General features: G+C 38.2%; 1 protein-coding gene across 4 annotated transcripts in view; it reads left to right on the forward strand.

The window, feature by feature from the left end:
• NAALADL2 (N-acetylated alpha-linked acidic dipeptidase like 2) overlaps positions 1-15954 on the forward strand; it is a 1446698-nt gene that overhangs the window by 1366437 nt on the left and 64307 nt on the right. For all 4 annotated transcript variants that reach the window (XM_020980535.2, XM_078147179.1, XM_020980532.2 and 1 more), the window contains one exon: positions 3868-3961. In XM_020980535.2, coding sequence (XP_020836194.1) covers positions 3868-3961 — 94 coding nt within the window. The remainder of the gene's footprint in view (positions 1-3867; positions 3962-15954) is intronic.

Genomic DNA, 15954 nt, shown 5'->3' on the forward strand with positions numbered 1-15954 from the left:
AAAACCACCTCTATGAAGGCACCTTTACAAGGTATCTCCAATCCGTGTATCAAGATCATTCAGGATTCCTGGGAAAACCAGAACGTAACACTATTTAGTGACATCCTGATAATAATGTCAGGCAAGTCCTAAAACAGGGAGATGCATGCTCATCAAAAGGTTTTGCCACTATCATGGAGACTTGGTGCAAAGTCCAAGTCACAGAGCGGTTTCCAGTGTAGAATGAGACCCTACCAGATGTTCCTGTTGGTGGTTGACATTGGGTTGAATTTCTAAAACCTAAGGTATTGCAGAGCCTTCTGGAAGAAATGTATGCTCCTCCAAAGAGTTCAGCTGGTCCATCCAAACAGGAAAAGCCAAGTTTATCAAGACTGTCTATTGCCCAGATTAAACAAGCATGGGAAGGACACGCTAAAGGACTTGTCTCACAGAAGATATATCAGGAACAAATGGGACAGATGACCCTGAGTTGAAAAGGAAGAGGAGAGTGACTAGATTGCTTCTGGGGAAATGTAAAGTTCCTTTACCAATCCTAGGCATCCCATGAAAGCTCATCCTTTCAGTGTTAACAGTATAAGGGGAATAGTATAATATAAGTTCCTATGTTTTAGGTACTTATTATTTAAATGGACTAATAGATTAAACAAAGGGAGATACATTGCAAAACGCATTGGATTTGGATGTGTAGACTCATGCAGAATTCATCCAGTGTATGTGGTAATTGAACAGAAATCTTCTCTCCAACATCTGTGATGAATGACCATCCAGCTATTGTAAGCTCCTTGAGAGCAGAGACTATCTTATACGCTCATTTGTATTCCCAGTGCAAAATATTAACAAAAAGGCTGCAGAAACATATGAAAAATTATGATGAGATTGAAGTTATATCAGGAATGCAGGGTTGGTACAACATTAGAAAAACTGAAAACATAATAGGCCATAATAAGAAGAATAACAAAAATCATGATTATCTCAGTAAGTGCAGAAAAAAACTAAAAAGTATAGGAATAAATGAATCTTTCCTTAATATGATAAATAGTATCTATCTAAAACCATGAGCCAATATTATATGTAATAGAAATAACCTAGAGGTCTTTCCAGTAAAAGCTAGGATAAAGCAAAGTTGTCCAGTATTACCACTTTTTGATGCAGATGCTAGTTATAGCAATAAGAAAAGAAAGCGAAATTAAAGGAATAAACATAGGCAAAGAGGAAACAAAATATATCCTTTTTTTTTGCAGATGATATGACAGTTTATTTACAGAACCCTGTATAGCCAACTAAAATTAATTGAATCAATTGTTAATTTCAGCAAAGTTAATCCATATGTATTGTCAAGATGTCTGCATATTACCAGCAAAATCCAGTGGGAAGAATTAGAGAAATCCCATTTATAATTCACATATACACACACACACACACAGACACACACACACACAGATGTATACAGCTGTGTGTGTGTATATACACATATGTGTTGTTGAGTCATTTCAGTCATACTTTATTCTCTGTGAGCCCATTTAGGGTTTTCTTGGCAGAGATACTGGAATGGTTTGCCATTTCCTTGTCTAGCCCATTTTATAGATGAGGAAACTGAGGTAAACAGAGGTTAAGTGATTTGCCCAGGGTCACACAGCTAGTAAGTGTCTGACGCTGGATTTGAACTCTTGTCTTGTTGACTCCAGGCCCAGCACTCCATCCACTGTGACGCCTTGCTGCCCTTGGAATTGATAGCCTCTGAGAGGTCTACCAACTCTAAATATTTGATTCATTGATTCTGTGACTTTGGGAAGTCAGTGAAACTCTCTGGGCTTCTATTTCACCTGTAAGGTCCCTTCCCTTCTAGATCTCTGGTCTTGAAATTATAGGTTTCTGTGAACTTTCACCAGGCTCAGTTCATCTATAAAATGGTGACAAGTATATCTGCCCTGCCAACTTCAAAGTGCTGTGAGAATCAAAGTGTATGAAAATGCTTTAAAGTTTGTAATGCTCTGGTTAGACCAATGCACTTGCCCTTCAACCAAGGGGAGAATTTCAAAAGCTCTATACCAGCTGTGAAAGGGGTTGAGGGAGTGTTCCTTTCCCTTTCCCACACAGCAAGATTTCCACTAACCTTCCTTCTGCATGGGAAGTAATTTGTACCTAGAGATCGGGAGCAGGCCAGGTGCCTTGGAAGCACCAGGACTGGTTGCCAGGTGCTTTTTTTTTATAGAAATAGCAGGGTTACTAGCTCACCCTCCTGTTGTCAGAACTGCTACATCTCACTACTAAGATAAAAAAAAATGCCAGCAAAACTTTCCTAGGTAGAGAAGGCTTTCCTAGGTTTCATTTCCCTTCTTATCACCCTCAGCCTACTCACCTCATATTTAGTCCTTGGATATGTGGTCCCCAAAATCAGAAGTGTGGGCAAAGTCTGTGTGCTCAGCAGTGTCTGTTATCCAATAGACACTGACGAAGAGGAAGCGTTGTGCTCTAATTAAAAAAAGAATCAATTTCAGATTCAGTTTGATTTTTTCCCGTTCTCGGAGGAAGGGGCAGAGGAAGAAGGTGCAGCTATTGAAGCATGGCTGGGCCAAAAGCTTTTTCAAAAGGAAGGACATGAGAGTAATGATGGCTCTTCATCAGCAGGTTGGCTATAGGGTGATGAATTTTTTATTCACAGCAAATCTCGCAGACCTCCTACCAAAGATGTTAGAGGGGTTGCAGTTGGTATCTACATACATCAGTGGTGTCAAACTCAAATAGAAATGGGGGCCACTAAACTGTATCGAAGAATCCCTGTGGGCTTCATATTGATTTAGAAAGCCCATTGTATAAACATATGTTTGTATCTATTTTTATACTAATACATCAATACATTAAAATCACATAGATTTTTATCTGGAATTGGCTATACTTGAGGAGTCTGTGGGCCATGTATTTGACTCCTCTCTTATTTATTAGACTTTTTGTTTTTTCTCCCTAATATGCTGTAAGATCTATAAGGTCAGAGACCATGTCTAATCCAGACTTCCTATTACCCCCAGTACACAAACCCAAGGCTTTAACATAGGAGTCACTTAATGTATGTGACCCTTAGCAATTTGTTCCATGGTTCTAGGTCTTAGTTTCTTTACTTATAAAATGAGGTATTGAACTAGATTATTTCTAAAATCCATTGTCTGTATGATTAACAACTTGTATCCATCTTTTCAGTATTGAGCTTAATGTGGTTATGGGTGGTGTCGATTGTGTTGATGACTTTTTGGTTAAAAAAAAAAATTAGGAGTCTCGTGAGACCAATAAGAGTATTGGTTTGTAAAGTTTCAGAGCAGTCTTCTGTTCAATTGTGTTTTAAATAAAAATAGAATGCACATCTATGATGCTAAGGTACTGATTCTGTTAACCTCACATTCATTCTAAATTCTCTCCTTCAGTTCCTTCACTGTCTTCTGTTATGTGATACCTTCAGCTATCTGTTAAGCAATTGATTAAAAGTTCAAATATCTCACCCCCATGCTATGGAGCAAAATATTTCCCAATACTTTATCTCATCCTCAAGAAACACCAAATTTTAAATTCACTCGTACTACCCTGAGACAAGTGAAACATATTGAGTGATTTGTTTTTTTCCCCTGAGTAATAAAGGATTAAAATTATATCTACATATATAATTATAATATATACATAATTATAATGTATATATATTAAAATTAGATATATAGTCTTGTTGGAATAAACATTTTCTAAAAATTTTATCCTTTTTCATGTGTTTTTTTCTTTACCCTGATATATAAAATTATATGAAATACTGACCATCCTGTACCTCCCCCCAAATCCCACTTAATTATTGAACACATTAGCAATTTTTTTTTCTTTTTCTTTCAGCTCTCAGGAGAAGTGATTTTGCAAATTGCCAGTGATCCAGTTCTGCCCTTTAATGCTCTGGATATAGCATTAGAAGTTCAAAACAGCCTTAAAGGTAATTTGTGAGAATTATAGTAATTTGAGCAAATGTAAAAAAATGGTTCACCTAACTTTCCACAATGAATAGTAATATGCTGATGAATGTTGTATAGCAGCCTTCTACCCTTTTCAGCAATGTAAGAAATCTCTCCCTACTTCTAGAAGGTGACCAAGGTGGGGCATATAAAAATTTAGCTGTTGTATTGGTAAGACAGAGGAGCTGTTGAGATTTGAGGAGAAACTTGGAATTTGACAAATGTCTTAACTACCTTTTTCATATCATGCTTCTATCAAAGGGATGTATCATTTTAAAGTTTGTATACTTGTTCTTTGATTTATATATTAATTCATAACCACTCAAGATGACTGTCCTACCCTTCAGTGTCTCTGATTGCCACCATCATGACCACCATGTAGTTATCTTCATAAAACTAGAGATTCATTTATATTTTGCAGGAGAGAGAGTTATCTAAGATGGATAAGTGTTCTATGGCAGCCCCATTATCCTTCTGTAGCTGTGAGACTGTCAGATGAATTATGGATCAAAGAATGAAATTAAATTTAAAAATACAGAATTTGGAGACAGAAGAATTGGGTTTAAATTTCTTCTCTGCCACATACTACCTGTGTGATACTGGACAAGTCATTCACTCTCTCTGTACCTCAGTTTCTTCATCTGAAAAATGAGGGGTTGGATTAGATGACTTTTGAGGCCTCTTCACTCATTCTACCCTGTGTTGATCATCCTGTGAGTACCTACTAATGTGTCCTTAAATAAGTCTTAATTTTATTTCTGAACCTCAGTTTCTTCATCTGTAAAGTGAAGAGGTTACATCTGGCGTTCACCATGGTCCCTTATGGCTCTAGAGCTGTGATCTGTGAGCCTGTGATCCTTCTACTATGCCAGGTGGTTTCTACAGAATTCTACCGTTACAGTTTTGTCATAGGACAAATATTTTCACCTATAGGAATAATGCATATGATTTCCAGCAGCACACATAGTAAGGGAAGGATCATTTTGTGACCTCCCTGTTTTCCAGCAGAGGATATTTTAGAGAGAACATAGTGTTATTCAGCAGTCACGCACTTACTCAAACCCAAATAGCTATTTTATTTTGAATATAGGCAATAATCCCAGATGATTTCATTAGCCAAGCAGTATGCATGCACAGTATTAAATTAAGCATAATATTTAGCTGCTTAATATAAGCATCAATTGTTTATATTTCTTCTGATTTTATTATGACAGCTGAGCAATAATTAGTCTTAAGTTCTTGGCTACGGTCAAAGATAAACAGTCTTTGTGACTGATCCATAAAGTGCTGTTTCTCCCGCACTGCGACCAGGGTAAGGATGAGAGTCTCTGAAACCCAATTGCATTTTCAGCCATGTAATTTTCACCGTTTGACAACTGGCCATTTCATTTATTTATTGCATCGGTTTACATTGGCAGCATATCATTCCAGTTCTCCTGCATCTTCACAACCACGAAGAAGAAGGATAATTTACCACAGAAAAATTTGTTTCGGTTGATTTATTGGTTATTGCTAGAGAGCCGGACTTGATGGAATGACCTTGGTTTGAGTGTTAGCCAGAACTAAACATTATTTAAGGAATGAATATGTATGCGCTCATTTGCTGGTCTGTGTATTTGTATGTACGTGTAAATGGGCATATATTCTGATAAGCAGCATAAGATTAAAATAAGTGACAGACAAGGTCTATCTGTATTTTATAAGCATTGTTTCCTAGTAATTTGGTTGTTCAGTCATTTCAGTAATGTCCATCTCTTTGTGATCCCATTGGGAGTTTTCTTGGCAAAGATACTGGAGTAGTTTGTCATTTCCTTCTCTAGCTCATTGTACAAATGAAGAAACTGAGGCAAACAAGGTTAAGTGCCTTGCCCAGGGTCATACAGCTAGTAAGTGTCTGAGGCTAGATTTGAAGTCAGCTCTTCCTGATTCCAGCAGTGCTCTAACCACTGTGCAACCTACCTGCCTCTTCCTAATAATGGGAAATCCAGTAAGAGAAAGTATGATGTAGTAGAAAGAACCCTGTACTTAGGTTTCGCAGGTCTGGGCACAGTCCCTCATTCTATTCCCTTACTACTCGTGAGACCTTCGACAAATCACTGAAACTTCCTTAGCCTGGGTTTCCTCATCTATAAAATGAGGGGGTTGAACTATCTGATTTCTGACATCCCTTCCAGCCCTATGATCATGTGATCTGTGAGGGTACTTCTAGCTATGCATGCCCGGTGCTCCCTAGTCTATGAATGCTCATAGAACCATTGTTGCGGAGCTGAGAAGGATCGTGGAAGGTCACAATCCAGCTCATTCATTGTACAGGAGAGGATACTGAGGCCTATGCGACTTAACCAAAGTCATGTAGGTAGTTATTGTCAGTGCCAGGATTTGGTCCTCTGATACCTTATATCCAACAGAGAGGATGAGTTTGTAGTAAAAACTTTACATTCTTATAATGATTTATTATTATAAAGTACTTTATATACATTATATTATTGGAACCTGGCAACAAACCCAGGAAATAGAATAGCATAAGGATTATTATTCCCATTTTCCTGATGAGGAAATTGAATCTCAGAGAGACTAAGGCACTTGATAAGGTCACTCAGTTAATAAATCATGGATAGAGGACGATCCACTGGCCATTTTGCTACTGCAAGAGCACAGTGTTTCCTCTTGCTCGGGCAGCTCCATCCCCTCTTTAACATAGAAAATAGCAATTTTATATAATTTATGGTCACATAAATTTGATGCTTTTATTTAATATCAACTATTTGTCATCGTCAGCAGAGAAGTTAGTTAACAACATTCTTCAAACAGTAAGTGCCCAAGAAAAATAAAAGTCGTTTAGCCTCTGATCTGACTATATACACATTTATGTAGCTCAATCCAGACACAGCAGGAAATCATCATTTTGCAATGTGTGTCTTGCTGCCGCCTCCATAGCTCCTCACAAAATGGAAAATGGTTCTTGGCAGCTCTTCCTTGTGTTTTCTGAATAACAGACAATGTTGATTTAATCTGCCTTTTTTCCCCATTAGCTCTGATAATTCATTAGCGTCAATCACTTAATTTTAGAGAAATGAAAATTACTTTGAAGGTGATAATTCCATGCCCTGTTGGGTTTACAGTTTCATATTTTGAAGCTTGTCTCTATTCTCAAGTCATAGCACATTCAGATCTACCCAGTTCTGGTTTTGTTTCCTTTCTCATTTCCATAAACTTCTCTTCCTTTCACCACAAAATGAGATTATACATACCTGGGAATCAGGAGGCCCTGTGCCAAAAACAGTGAGTTGCCACTTAACAAAGTTTGGTTCAATTGAATTGAAATTTTACTTGCTAGGACTATAAGGGGTTGTCAGCCACTACCTCCCCAACCTCCACCATTAAATAACTGTGGCTTTTAATCACCCCTAGCCCACTTTCTCAGATGTTTTGTTGTCGTTCAGTCATTTTAGTTGAGCCCAACCCTTTGTGACCCCATTTGGGGTTTTCATGGCAAAAATACTGGTGTGGTTGCCATTTCCTTTTCCAGCTCATTTTACAGATGAAGAAACTGAGGCATACAGGGTTAAGTGACCTGCCCAGGGTCACACAGCTGGCATCTGAGGCTGTCTTTGAACTCAGGTTTTCCTGACTCCAGGCTCAGTGCCCTATTTACTTCGCCACCCAGTTATCCTTATATGTCTTAGGGTTACGCAGAATCTGGACTGGTCCAATATTGCTGTCTTCTTCAGTTTGTGAATGGAGTTTCTTGAAAGCTAGGCTCTTTGAGGGAAGGATAAATTAGTCCTGTATCATAGAGAAGTCCCAGAATTTCTGATTTACTTCAGATGTTTCTTAGAAAATGAGAGGTGAAATTATGCTCCTCCTCCTACAATATTTTCAATCAGCATTAGGATCCTGAGGGTTTGGGGACTGAATCAAGACTTTTTAGTATTTGGCTATGTGGTCCAGGGAACAAGGTTTGATATCTGGGGACAGGTATTCAATTTTTATGCTCCTATTGACATCCTCTGTCACATTTGCCAAGTCATTTCACCTAATCTGAACTCTGCTTTGCTTATGTACAAAAAAAAAAGTTTTTATTACATAATCGTTGAGATCCTTCTTAGGTCTAAATCTCTGATCCCATGATCCATGATTCCCTGGACTAGAAACTTTACTAGGTTGAGGAATTCACTGAAGAAGACAGACTTTCTCTGTGCCAGATTCTATAGGATACCTTGCCAGGAGTTTGGTGTATGACATTGTCAACAACATTTCTCAATCATTTACTTATACCCAATACTAATTATGTTCTTGGGCAGGAATTCCATCTCTTTATTATATATGACTGCTATGACATATCCATTGTTTCCTTATTCCTCAACTGTTTTTGTTGCTGCTGTGTTAGTGGTAGTAGTTTGTTAAAATAGGAATCCTTTTTATTTCTAGACTTTGATCCTTTTTTTTTTTTTACATTGATATATCTGTTATCTTCAGTGGATATTTCTTCTATGGGCAGAGCTCAACTCCTCCATGATTTCTCTTCATGTATGATTTTCATTTGTATCCTTTTGAAAATCTGCTTCTATTCTGGAGGTCTTTTTTCTGTCACAGAGTTACCAGTGTAGCACTTGGGTTGGCTATGTGCTGCCTGAGTCTCAATAGAAACCCAGAGCACTTCCTGGTCTGGCCACATGTGCCCCTAGCTAATGCCTTTCCATCATTTTCCATGCACAAGTCACTGGTAACAAGCTACCATCTACTTAAACCCAGCATGTGTCACTCCATTGCTCTAATTTTGATTCTACTGTGATCACAGTGTTTCATGACTTGAAGCCATGCAACATTGCCTTCTACAACAAGCCTTCCCCCATCTCTCTGAATTCTTGTACTTTTCTTCTGTTCAATATTTCCTGTTTGTCCCATGAGTACCTTGTTTACATGTTGTCTCCTCCATTAGAATGTAAACTCCTCAAACACAGGGATTATATTTTTACCTTTGTATCCTCAGTGCTTAATACGGTGCCTGGCACATAGTTTTTCTTTAATAAGGTGTATTGATTGAGAGCCAAAGGGATGGACTTTTGCAGGAACAATCACTTTAACATCATGGGAAGTGATGTAAAACTCTACCACTGTGATTCTGCATTATCTCTTTCTCCTCAACTAGTTAACCTTGGGCCCAGCTTACAGTTTGTCTCCCTTGCCAACACACACAGTCAGACAACAAGCGCTTACAGAGTGCTTACCACGTGTCAGGCACTGTGCTAAGTGCTGGGGATACAAAAAGAGGCAAAAACAATTTCTTCTCTCAAGGAACTAACATTCTAATGTGTCAATAACTAGGTGTAGGCAAGCTGTATAGAGAGAAAGTAAATGGAAAGTAGCCACAGAGGGAGGGCACTAACAATGGGGAAGGAAGATGGCGATGGGAAAGGCATCCTGCAGGAAATAGGATTTGAACTGAATCTTCAGGGAATCTGAGGGATTTAAAAGGGAGAGGTGAGGGAACAGAGCATTGCAGACATGAGGGACAGGCAGGGAAAGGCACAATGACAGGAGATTGATGGGCAAGCTGCCCAATGTAGCCAGATCATAGAGTGTATGGAGGGGAGTAAAGTGTAAGAAGATTGCAAAGGGGTCGATGGGCCTAGTAATGAAGAGCTTTAAATGCCAATTGTAGGAGGTTATACGTCACCCTAGAAATAATAGGGAGCCAGGAGAGCTCCTTGAGCAGGGGTTGACATGATCACATTTCCACTTTTTTCCATTTCTTTTCTTTTTTTTTATAATTCTTTTTTTAAAATTATCTAGTCCTTATCTTTAATCCCTCCAATCTCCTCTGTACCCATTAAAAAAAAAAAGACCTCACAAAAATACACATAGCCAAGCAAAACAAATTCCCATAAAGGGCATTTCTAAAAATATTGATCTAATTCTGTTTATTATGATCACTTCTCTGACAGGAAACAAGTAGTATCCTTCATTATCCATCCTCTGGAATCATGGTTGATCATTGAGTTGATCATAGATACTAAAGGACTTACCACTTGTGCCCCCAGACAATGCCTTTCTATCTGTGAAATTTTTATTTTTTTTGAAAGTTGTTTTTGTTGCTAAGTGGAGGATGGATTTGAATTTGGGTAGGTAGAGCCAAGAAGATCAGAGAAAAGGCTTTTATTATAATCCAAGCTCAGGATGAGATTATGAGAATCTGAAGTAGGAAGGTGGTTGTGTGAGTAGAGAAGAGATGTATAGGAGAGATGTGAAGGTAGAAAAGACAAGATTTCACAACAGACTGAATCTGTTGGCTGCTCAGCACATCTTGGCTCTACCCCCTTCCTCAGGAATGGGGAGCACTAATCTGGGGAGACTTCTTAAAGGTAGAGGCTACATTTGTTCAGAATAGATTCTGGCATCGCCTCCAAGGCTGGCTAGTTCTTGTCTCACTTTCCTCAAGTATTCCCCATCTTCTCGTTAGGAGCTCAATCCTAGAGCCCAGCTCAAGGACAAGGTCAGTTATATCAGGCTAGAAGTAAGGATGGAAAGGAAAGCTCTGCCTGAGGCCCTGGCCTCTTTGTGGGCTGCTGGCTTGGGGGCCCAGCTATCCTCAACCTCCATCTAGCTCTACTTTCACAGGTCTAGTCTGTAGTACTTACCAGTAGAAGCTGCCCTGAACCATGGGTCCAATAAATAACATTCTAGTCCATAAGCCTCTTAAGGAGGGTGCAAGAGGAAAGTGTAAAAGCTGACTTGAAGCTTAACATCAAAAGAACTAAGATCTTGGCAACTGGTCCCACCACTTCCTGGCAAATGGAGGGAGAAGAAATGGAAGCAGTGTCAGATTTTATATTCTTAGGCTCAAAGATCACTGCAGATGGTGACTGCAGCCATGAAATTAAAAGATGCTTGCTTCTTGGAAGGAAAGCTATGGCAAATCTGGACAGCATACTAAAAAGCAGAGACATCACTTTGCCAACAAACTGTATAGTCAAAGCTATGTTTTTCTTTTTTTCAGTAGCAATGTATGGCTGTGAGGGTTGAACTATAAGGAAAGCTGGGTATCATAGATTGATGCTTTCAAATTGTGGTGCAGGAGAAGACAGCAAGGAGATCAAATCAGTCAATATGTAAAGAAATTAATTCAAGCTATTCACCTGTAGGTCAGATACTGAAGCTGAAGCTTAAATACTTTGGCCACATAATGAGAAGATGAGACTCATTGGAAAAGACCCTAACATTGGGAAAGATTGAAGGGAAAGGAAAGGGGGGAGGGCAGAGAATGAGATGGATAGATACTGTCATGGAAACAATGAACATGAATTTGGACAGACTTTGGGAGATAGTAGAGAATAGAAGGGCCTGATCCTATGGTGCTACGATCCATGGGGTCATGAAGTAGGTAGGACACAACTGAATGAGTCAACCACAACAACAACAGGCTTGATCCCTCTGCTGAACAGCTGTGTGACCTTGGGTAAATCAATTTCTCTCTCTCAACTTCTTTTTCTCATTTGTCAAAATAGATGAGTGTATAAGATTAGTGCTAATCAAACTGGGTTCCATAGAGCCCTGGTATTTTACACAGTGCTACTAAGTATTCCATCAGAAAATTGGAATGCTAGCACCACTTTCTATATGCAAACATTAATTATACTGATCTAAAAATTAAATATGTAGAAAAAGAAGAGGAGGGAAAAAAGAAGCATTCACACAGCAAGTAAAAGTAAACTTTTGTAGAATTTAGCTGAGAAGAAAAAGCGGAGCAAAATAGGATGAAAGTTATCAGGGATGGTAGAACTATTGAGACTTTTTTATTGAAGGTTTTTTTTTTTAATCAATAGAAATATATCTTCCCTCCCTTGCATCCACATTGCCACCATATTGAAGAAAAAGAAAAAAAAATCCTTGTAATAAATATGCATAGTTAAGAAAAACATCTGTGACCTCCGTGTCCATGTTTACATGTATATACGTATATATGTACACACACACACATACACACACACATACATACATATATATATATATATATATATATATATATATACACACACACACATATGTATATATTTCTATATCTTGAGTCCATCACATCTCTATCAGTGGGTGGATAACATCCTTCATCATAGGTACTATAGAATCATGGGTGCCATAGTTCTTACAGTTTTCAGAATTTTTTGTTTTTATAGTGCTGTTATTATTGTAAAAATTGTTCTCATTCTGCTAATTTAATTCTTTATTAGTTTATACAAGTCTTCAAAATTGTCCATTTTTAAAATTTTGTTTTCAGTTCATGGAACAAAGTAACACTTCCACAGCGCAGCACGATAGAAAAGGTGATTGCACATGAAACCACAAATCTACCATGTGCAACTTGTTATTCCATCCAAATATACAACACAGTTATATTATTATTATATTGTGCATTTTTATCATATTGATGTTGTCATATTGTTCTTTGGATTCTGCTCACTTTAACCTGCATCTGTTCATAAAAGGCTTTGCATGTCTCTTGGAAATTGTCATTTCGTAATTTCTTATAGCACTGTAGTATTCCATCACATTTATATACCACAATTTGTTTAGCCATCCTCCAATTAATGGTCATCCGTTTAGTTTCCAGTTTTTGCCACCTCAAAAATCACTGATCCACATATGCACGTGTGTGTATGCATGTATGTATGTATAGGATCCTTTACCCTTTCTTTGATTTCTATATTATAAAGTTTGGTGAAGAGATTGGATGTGTTTGGTTAGAATGAACTAGTGAATAGGGAGAGTTTGAACATTGGAGAGGGACTGGGGATAATAGTGAGGTTATTATGCTAGAGGAGATAGGAGGGACCAAAGGTGGATTATCATTGACAAGGTATTCATCAGATCTTAGAAAAAAGGAGGAAATAATAAAGAATAATGTCAGAAGTATGTGAGATAAAGAGAGAGGGAGAAGAGAGAATTCCTGGTCCACCTACTATGTGCTAGGCATCACTGTCAAGAGGACATGTGACTCTATGAAGTTGGTTACTGTCACTTTGTCCCATATAAAGACCGAGCGGTCACTCTGAAAGTCTCTCTGGAAAGCCATATATTGACAGTCTTTTTTGATAGAACAAGGCTTTCAATATTGTCCATGGATCCATGCTATGTTGAGCCACAATTTTTCCAGGAACTTGAGGATCAAGTTTTCCCCATCCTTTTTCTTTTCTCTACCTGCATTTATTGTTTATTTAACATCCCTAAATGCCTCTCTGAGGTGATTCATTATGATTCACACCTAAAAGAGGAGCAGAAAGAAGAGAAAATGCAGAATAAAGGGCCCTTGTTTCCCCGACTCCAGCACTGGCAATTTCTTTTCTTCTGTCGAGTGGTGCTGTGAAGCAGTTTTAAGATGACATTAAGTAACATCCTTTCCCCCTCTTCTTCCAGATCACCTGCCAGGCCACTTTTAACCACCCTATTTGGGAAGAATATAAATCACACATTCTCTTGTCAGTATGAATCATTGAAGCCTATGAAGTGGTTATGTGATTGTTAGCGCCTTTAAAACTGTGATAAGCTCATTTCTAGATGAATAGGCTCCGTGAAATATTATTCAGGAGTGAGCCTATTTTTTGATATAAAAAAGAAATCCTTCCCCCACCCCAAACACATCTAGTTTCAAGTATGACCAGTATATTTCACTCTTGATTTAAAATGAAATTGAGTAGGCCTTTAAAAAAAGACTTAAAAAAAGAAGAAAGAAACCAAAAGCTATCAGAGCTGGAAGAGAAAGGACCTGCTCAATCCATTTTAATCTATAAAGGATTTATTAAGGGCCTTATAAATGCCAGGTTCTGTGCTAGGTGCCAACAAAAAGGGAAACTATCCCTACCACCGAGAAGTTTGCATTCTGTTAGACAGAAACCACTTGTATGCTGATATGTAGATACAAAGCAATACAAAGTTATATTAGAGAGAAGATCCCTAGCAATTGAGGGAATTAGGATAGGACTCATGTAGGAGTCAGAACGTGAGCTGAGCCTTGAAGGGAAGCTAGGTTGTTAATAATAATAATAATGATAATAATAAAAATGATGTTGATGATGGCAACTATCACTATCATTATTACTAGCATTTACCCAGCACTTGATCCTCATGACAACCCTATGAGGTAGGTACTGTTATTATTCCCATATTACAGATGAGGAAACTGAGACAGAGAGAGGTTAAGTGATTGGCCCAGCAAGTGGTCATCCAGCCTTTTCTTGAAGACTGACTGTCAGGTGTTCCCAGTATGGGACCTGATGTCATTCTCTCTAATGGGCTATAGGTTCTGCTTTTTCAGATGACAAAATCAAGGACTAGAGATTACCATGATTTACCCAAGGCTACACGGTTTCAGAACAAGAATTTGCACCTCAGTCTTTGCATTCTAAGCCCAGGGATCTTTCTGTTATACCATCCCAGATCTGATCAGAAAAGGCCCAGAATTACCTCCTCTACCTAGAGGCCCTAGAAAATCATAGTTGGCTAGGCCCGTGAAGATTTCCTTGAGGGCAAATGGCTTCAATAATTCCAATTCAGCACACATTTCTGAAGATGCCTTCCTCAAAGACCTCTCTCTAGATCACCGTCCTCAAAAGCCCAAAAGTACAGTTTCCTAGGACCACTGTGGTCAAGGACATATGTGTTAAAAACACTTTTGTGCCTGCTTTCTTTTCTTCTTTTTCATTTTTAATTCTAGTTTTCCTGACCTAGTGCCTAGCACCTAGTTTGCATTTCTTTTCTCTGGGCTTTCAAAAACTACCCTAAAAATTAGTGTAGGAATGGCACTAGAGAGAAAGTGGGCAGGATACAATTCACCTGAGCCTTAACTTCCTTATCTGTAAAGTGTGCATCATATTTGCTCTATTGTGCAAATAATATGCTCTACCTACTCTGGGTGTGGACCACTGAAAATGTTATCAGACTTGGTTGACGTATTGGCAAATCCTGTCTAACTAACTCTCTCTCTTTCTCTTACTCTCTTTCTGTCTCTCTGTCTCTATCTCTCCCTGCCTCTGTCTCCATCTCTCTGCCTCTGTCTCTGTCTCTCTGTGTCTCTCTGTCTGTCTCTCCCCCCTTTCCCTCTCCCCTCTATCTCTACCTCTCATACACTCTCTCTCACTTCCTTCTCTCTCTCTTTTTCTCTAAATCTATGATTCTATTATCATTCATTCTACCAAAGGAGATAAGAAGAGAGGATGGTATTTAATAAATATTTATTGATAGTGATGACAGGTGCTCAGTAAACACCTGGTGAAAGAGTACCTTTATTTGGCATTCTACTCTGAAATGAAAAACAAAGTAGATGATTTCTCATTTAAAAGAAGATTCATCTAACTAACTGCCTCCTGAAATATGTCAGGATAAGTCAGGTTGACATTTTCAATTAATTTTTATGCTGTCAATGTCAATTTTTAGTGTTTATGATAAATTGGTATCTCCTACCATTCAAACACCATGTTTATCTTTTCCTTGAGAACTCACATCTAAAGAGATCATTTTAAAATAGATCTTGTAAATTTTTTTCTCCCTCTTTTATTACGCTTTCCTCCTTTAATGGAGGTATAGTTCCTGTTTGGGTGGGAGAGGGAAGGGAGCAACTATCTCAGTGTCCTAAGCATAGCAAGATAAAATCCGGACTTTTACGTATTTTCCTTAAACTATTTTAATTGATGTCTTTTGTTTCACATTACCTTCATTCCCAAATATACTCCTCCCCCATCCACTACCAATCCCCTTTAGCAAAGACCAAAAAGAGAGAAAGAAAACAAGTTTTTCAGTTAGATTCACCAACATATTAACCAAATTTGATAGTATATGTGTTCAATGCCCAGAGATTCAATGGCCACCTCTTCAGAAGAGGAGAAAAGTGCTCTTTCTGTCTTATTCTCTGAGAAGGAGAAAACAGATTTGATATGTTAGATGGAGATTATACAGATAGGAAGAGGGACTTTGGCTTGGAGTC

This window comes from Phascolarctos cinereus, unplaced genomic scaffold, assembly GCF_003287225.1.
Source record: "Phascolarctos cinereus isolate Bilbo 61053 unplaced genomic scaffold, phaCin_HiC Scaffold_7;HRSCAF=346, whole genome shotgun sequence".
In the NCBI taxonomy this organism is placed as follows: domain Eukaryota; kingdom Metazoa; phylum Chordata; class Mammalia; order Diprotodontia; family Phascolarctidae; genus Phascolarctos; species Phascolarctos cinereus.